Raw genomic sequence first — 6,765 nt, 5'->3', positions numbered from 1 at the left:
AATGAATCCCTGCGTCTGACTTTGCAAGGGTAAGACCACGGCAGATCAGCCCGCTCTGAAATTAGCACTGCAATTTTAAGAATGGAAATTTGTACAATAGTTTGTTTTATTATAAAAATGCACACACAACAAAGATTGTCAGAAGTCATTTCTTGGCTCTGCTTGCATTCAGCACTTGTTCTTGAGCAGCTTTCTTTGCTTTTACCATCTCGACGAGTTCCTAGGAAGGGAGAGAGGGGTTAGCGAAGACGCCCCCAGCACTGGCAGCTCCCCCTCAGCCTGGCTCTGGTGCGAAGACGTAAGCCAGGCTGGGGAAATCTGTCATTAAGACACCAGTGCCAAGGTGATTTGCACTAAATGCCAGAGCTAGAAAGCTGCTAAGGTTTGTCATTTCTTTACAATATAGTTGAAATGCTGATGGACTCTAAGTTCTAGAACCTCCATCACCTTGTATCGCTTCATGCAGTCCTTCTTTGTGCGGCCAGGCACCGCTTCTGCTATTTTTTCCCACCTTTCAGGTGTATTTACTGGGTATGTTTTTAAAGCTTGTTCCAAAAGCTTCTGTTCTTCTGTCGTCCATGGGGTGAAATCTGTACATGGACCTGTTTAAGAAAAATTTCTATTTGAAAAATCTTAGCCTGATAGAAAATTATGTTGCAGCACCCTCCCAGGTGAGTTTTGGTGCATAGGTATCTTGGTAAGCAGCCATTCAGATCTGTAGGGATTCCGAACCAACTTCGTGTATTTCATCATACATGAAAACCTCTAAAGTACTAAACGAGAGGAGAAGCTTTTAAGATAACTCACATCCCCCAATATAGCTCTTTTTTTGTTGTTGTTGTTCTTGGTTTTTTTTTTTTTTAAGCATAGTCAGAAATATCTGCCTTATACTGCTGGTCTCTTGAGATCTACTATACTCACCAGACTGGTTGGTTGGAAAAAAACCCAAACTTTTAGGTGGATAAGACCCTGAAAAACATTCTTTTACACTGGACGAAAGAGTCTAGCATAATTAAGCCAAGTGCCCAAGAGTTCAGTGCTCTAGGCGCACTCGATTCTGTGTTGCAGTGGGGCATTTTCGACACATCCATCCACTAAATTCTTGCAGGAGCTAATGCTAGTAAGAACCTCTATTAAACTAATCCCTTGGTGCTTGACAAGATCTTTCACATACATATCAGACACAAATGTAGGTCGTCCTTCTTAGGAGGAAGTAAATAATGTGATGTGTATTACATCTGTGGGAAAACAAAAATACTAAATTACAACTTAAGTCGGCTTTTAAATTGCAGAAAGCCCTGGAATTTCCTTTCACTGGTCTCAGGACCACATTTAACACCATGGATTGAATTCATTTCCTCTCTTGGAAAAAAGATGGAGGGCATAGGGAGCAGGAAAATAAACCCCTTCAGAAGTGCCCTGGATCTTCCCTTTGCTATTTGGCTGGGCAGCCTAGACCAAAAAAACACAAAACACCCCCAAAAAAACCCCACCCCCGATTTTTGCAACTGCAGTATGATTTCAGGCTCTTTATAGCATAAGCCTCTTTAATACTTTGATATTGAAATTTTGGGATAATAAACCAGGTTAAGAATACAGGAAAAGTGGGTCTCCGGGGACAGGGATGGTTATCAGAAGTAGTTAATCCCGAAACATGTATTTGGAACTGTGATTTGGAAAGCATATCCCAAGATTAGTTTAGGGAGAACAGATGGTGGCTCACAAGGTATCAAGTGAAACAGAACTTTTCTCACCTTTTTTGGTCAGCCATTCACAGAAAAAAAAGTTTGTACCTAAATGCACACTACACATGGACAAAAGTTTTACAAGTGATACCCACTTACGTAGTAAAGGTGTAATGCTCTCTGATATTTTCTATTCATGACCCGCCTATGGGTCACAGTTTACAGTCTGAAAGACACTGGTCCAGGGAAGAACACTGAAGACAAACCCTAACAGGTTTTAACTAAGCTTTATTTTGAAATAAAGAATCCCTGTACATGCTCCCAAGATTGTCCAAATCTGAACATTTTTACCACGCTTGCTTTTTCTCGATACATTTACCACCCTAATTTATTCTGAACCATGTAAGTTGTAGACACGATGCCCTTTATTCCATATAAACATTTTTTCTTAAAAACAAGGACATAATTACATTTTTCAAAATCAGGAAGTTAACCTTGATAAAATACCATTAGCTAGTCTGTAGAACTCATTCAAATTTCAACTGGCCCAATATCCTTTACTACTGATTTGTGAAATCAAGTCAACAAAAGGAACCCAGCCCCTCCCCTAATGCACCTGAAATGGAGGAGCTGCAGTTCTCAATGATTTCAGGTGAGGTCAATCTACGTCCTAGAAAATGCTTCCTTTCCACCTTCTGGTCTGCGAAATGCTCTATTTTCCAGTTATTCTGAACACGGACCCTAGGTTTGGACTATCACAGTGGGGAGTACATGGCTAGCATTTTCTAAAGAAAAAACGATTTAATTACCTTCAAATCGCTCTGAAGGTGTTGCATTGTCTGCTTGAGGCACCACTCCATGTTCTTTTTTAAATTTATCAAATGCCTTTTTGTTTATATCATCTTTTTGATGAGGGTCTGCAAAATGAAAATATTACAGATCATCTCATTTAGTCTTTTATTAAATTGCACAGAATGTTAAAAATTTGTATTCAAGGTAGCAAAGAAATTGATTTGCTCACCAAGTTTCTGAAGACTCTTTGCTTTGCCAATAACATCTTTGGCAGTTCTCTTGACTCCAGAAGAAGAGTGTATGTTCATGTAATTAGCGATAACTTCCCATCTAGAGACCACAATATGATAAGTTAGAGAATAAAATGTCCAAATAAAAGTTAGAATGATCCTTCCATTTGTAATACATAGGGATTAGCTAGAATATCTACAGAATTAGCTCTAAATTGGTGGTCTCATTACTATTACCCGGACTAGAGCTTTTTTTGCTTTTCATTATGTTTAAACTAATCTTGGTTTCAAGTCTATAAAAACCTTACTGATTTCTGTGTACAAACCAAGAGTATAAGACCACACAAAAAGAGAAATTCTGCAAAGAGCCTTAGTTTCCTCATCTATAGAAAGAGGGAAGCTGATCTTGAAAGCATCTTCCGAGTTCTAAATTCAGACTTTGCAATCAGTTCTCGTTTGAGGTGGGAATCAAGAAAGGAGGATGAAGACAAAGAGAAACTCTGGGGTGCCTGGCTGGCTCCATGGGTTGGGCCTCTGCCTTAGGCTCGGATCGTGGTCTTGGGGTCCTGGGATTGAGCCCCGCATCAGGCTCTCTGCTCGGTTGGGAGCCTGCTTCCCCCACCCCCCGACCCCTGTGCCTGCCTCTCTACTTACTTGTGATCTCTTTCTCTGTCAGACAAATAAATAAAATCTTAAAAAATAAAAAGACTAAGAGAATCTCTGGAACCTGACCTAGTCCCAGGACAAGCCAGGATGGAGTAAGCCAGCGTTGAGAGTCAAGGTTTAGGTGTCATAGTCTTTAATTTCCTGAGAAATTAGTGAAGCATCCTCTTGTGTATGTGTTGGTGTAAACTGCAAAATCCTGCAGACTCAAAATGCACTCTGCTTTTCACTTTCTAGTGTGGCACTGAATCCAGTGGAAGGAGTGAGTTTAGACTTGGGCATAACCCTGGAAGTTTCTGCTGTAACCAAGGCTGTTTGGGTATTGTCTGCATTTTCCTTAGGCTCTAGAATGTGCTCAAGAGAAGTTTCATTAGGGGCACCTGGGTGGCTTAGATGGTTAAGCATCTGCTTTCGGCTCAGGTCATGGTCCCACAGTTCTGGGATTGAGCCCCACGCCGGTCAGGCTCCCCACTGAGCAGTGAGCCTACTTCTCCCTCTCCCTCTGCTTGTGCTCTCTCATGAATAAATAAAATCTTTTTTTTTTTTTTTAAAGATTTACTTATTTACTTGACAGAGATCACAAGTAGGCAGAGGGGCAGAAGCAGGCTCCCCGCTGAGCAGAGAGCCCAATGCGGGGCTCCATCCCAGGACCCTGAGATCATGACCCGAGCCAAAGGCAGAGGCTTATTAACCCACTGAGCCACCCAGGTGCGCCATGAATAAATAAAATCTTAAAAAGTTTCATTAAAACCAGTACCTTGAGTTTGTTCCAGCAGGGAATAGGTTCACAGCTTTAATCAATAATTGCAGATCATCTTCTGACCAATTTTTACTGCCATTTCCACTTCCACCAGTTGATTTCTCTGCATTCTTGGATGCTTGGCGCATTCGAGCCTCAGCTTCCTCTTTTTCTTTCCTAATTTGCTCATTTATTTCTTCTATCTACATAAATATCACGGGTAAGTCAGGGACTTCAAACATCTTGCTACACTCCCTTTCTGGTGGGGCTCTGTGGTTCTCACTTCTCAGTATCCTCCAGACAATGCCCTACATGCCTCCCAGGCCAACCCCGACACGGGCCATCAGGTTTTCATTCTGGCTGTGCCCCACTCTGGCCTCCAGGCTGCACAGCTCCGCCGGAGACCCCAAGAACCACCCTCAGCCGCCCCTGCCTTGCATTCATGTCCTGTGGCTTCTATTTGCCTTGGACACGACTTGTCGAGTCTACGGTCACTGGGTTGTTCGCCCATAAGGGCCATTTCAAAGCTCTCTCTAAACTCATATCCACTCTAAAAAAGGTAAAGGCATAGAAGGTGGCCAGTGTTTATCTTGAAGTTCCATCCTTCACAGTGTTAATTCCAGTCTACCTTTAAACATGCACAAAGAAGAAAAAAACCTTTACTTGGCCTTGTAGCTCCTGTCAACAGCTCTCTAGGGCTCATCTGTGACTACCCATTTCCCCCTCCCACCCCTCGGAACCAGTCACCCAGAGCCAGAGATTCCAGTGCCTCCCATCACCCCTCACAGCCCAAGTCCTTCCAGTCAGAGTCTTATAACTAGTCACACTTATCTGGTACATCCTGCCTTGAACAAATGCCAGATTGAAGGTACATTAACCCTTTGCTACTCAAACATCTGCAGTAATGGAAAATAGTCATCATGGTATTAAAAACCCGTTTCATTGGGCTCTACTTTTCCTAACCATTTTCATCTCCCACTTTTCCCCCCAGCTTCTCTTACCTATGTGTTAGGGTTCATGCTTTCCCCTGACCTGCAGCTTAGCACCGTCCATCCTTCAAGGCTGGCTCACAGTCTTCACTGAGCTTTCCCTGGCTACTCTGTCCTGCACTGGGGACTTCTAGACCCTCCATCTTTTGGTCCTCAGGCCTTTTCAGCATAACTTCCTGAACTCCTCTGAGGCAGCAATAGCATGAGGAATTTTTTCGAACTACCTAGGGTATATATTGCTATACACTGTAGGTACCAACACTTGTTACACTGAACTGAATTTCTGGGCCTGTTTCCTCATCTGTAAAAAGGTGTACACTAGACAGAACAAGGATTTCTTCTGGTTCCAAATGTTACTATCCTATAAAGATGCTAAGGAATAGCCAAAGCAATTATCTTTTCTAACAGTGATTTTGAAAAAACTATGATAAATGTGCTATAGATACCACAAGTTCAAACACTATATACATGGTAACAACTTTACAGACTGACTCCAATTTAAAAAAAAATCACCACTTACTAGCAGCAAAACATATTGGGGGACACAGAGAGAAATGAGATTCTTTGCCCTTATTCATAACTTACATGTTAGGTGGGGAAATACTGAGGTGAAAGCCAACACTATAAGCAGAATTAAATGCCACATAAAGGTAGAAGTGATGTGTTCTGTTACCTGTTTTTCCAGAGCAGCCTTCCCTACTTCCTTTGTAGATGATGTGAGTGTCTCATTCAAGCACTGCAAGCTAAAGGAAAAAAGGGGATGAAACTTCATCCGAAGCCCAACACAAGACTTCAGGAGCACTCCTATTGTTATACCTTGCTAGTTCAAGCCGATCACAAAGTTTTTCCACTTCTTCCATCATTTTAACCCGCTCTGCCTCATTGTCAGAGAAGTGATTCCAGGTCTAGAAGCACAAACACAAACATTTTCTTTTATCCACTGATACTAAAGAATATGTCCATAACACAAGTGCAAAACATCTGAGTTCTCAAGAGATTCCTGAGGTGAACTTACAGCCTTCTGACCACTAACAACCATCCTCCCAAAGCTCTCCGTGGCCAGCGAGCAATAAAAAAGCCATTGCCATTACCATTACCAAGAGGATGGAGGAGTAAAACAGAAAAAAGGTGATGGTGTGGAAGACTGCTAGATGTTATGTCAGAAGGATTCCCCACAGAACCACTTAAGAATCAAGAAATTCTGTATGACGACTCAAAATTCTCTTTGTTGGGCTGCCCATTCTTTCTTTGTGCTAGAAATCTTAAATGTGAAATTCAAGATAATGTGTTAAGGAACAAGAAGTATTAGAAAAATTGTGATTAACTAAAGATTGTGCTCAATGTCTCCCATTCCTTAATGGAGACATTAATTAATGACCTTAATGCTTCATTAATTCATGCAGTTTGGCTCTCACTAAGGTCCCAATGCTGCTTTTACTGTTGATCTTCCCTAGTGTCCAAAAGCACTACTGACTTTTTTCTTACCTGTCTGGGTCACCCCTTTCCAGGCTCCTCTTCCTCTATCAGTACCTGAACTAGGGTGTTTCCATCCTCCCCCCTCCTAAACCCCTCTCTCCTGGGTAAGCTACTCACATGGTTCCTGGTGGCACTGAGAAAGAGAAGACTTTAGTGATCCCACTCTTGAACTCCAGACTTGTGCCGCCAAC

General features: G+C 42.1%; 1 protein-coding gene across 3 annotated transcripts in view; it reads right to left on the bottom strand.

The window, feature by feature from the left end:
- Positions 1–73: 73 nt before the first annotated feature.
- Positions 74–6,765, bottom strand: part of DNAJC2 (DnaJ heat shock protein family (Hsp40) member C2) — a 29,711-nt gene continuing 23,019 nt past the window's right edge. For all 3 annotated transcript variants that reach the window (XM_059170897.1, XM_059170899.1, XM_059170900.1), the window contains 7 exons: positions 5,915–6,003; positions 5,772–5,841; positions 4,128–4,312; positions 2,707–2,807; positions 2,495–2,602; positions 448–602; positions 74–220 (listed from right to left, as the gene is read on the bottom strand). In XM_059170897.1, the coding sequence (XP_059026880.1) occupies positions 146–220; positions 448–602; positions 2,495–2,602; positions 2,707–2,807; positions 4,128–4,312; positions 5,772–5,841; positions 5,915–6,003 (783 nt within the window). In that variant the 3' untranslated portion in view covers positions 74–145. The remainder of the gene's footprint in view (positions 221–447; positions 603–2,494; positions 2,603–2,706; positions 2,808–4,127; positions 4,313–5,771; positions 5,842–5,914; positions 6,004–6,765) is intronic.

The sequence above is a fragment of the Mustela lutreola genome, chromosome 4 (genome assembly GCF_030435805.1).
Source record: "Mustela lutreola isolate mMusLut2 chromosome 4, mMusLut2.pri, whole genome shotgun sequence".
NCBI classification, from domain to species: domain Eukaryota; kingdom Metazoa; phylum Chordata; class Mammalia; order Carnivora; family Mustelidae; genus Mustela; species Mustela lutreola.
The sequence above is the reverse complement of the archived record's forward strand: the minus strand, read 5'-3'. Positions and strand labels throughout refer to the sequence as shown.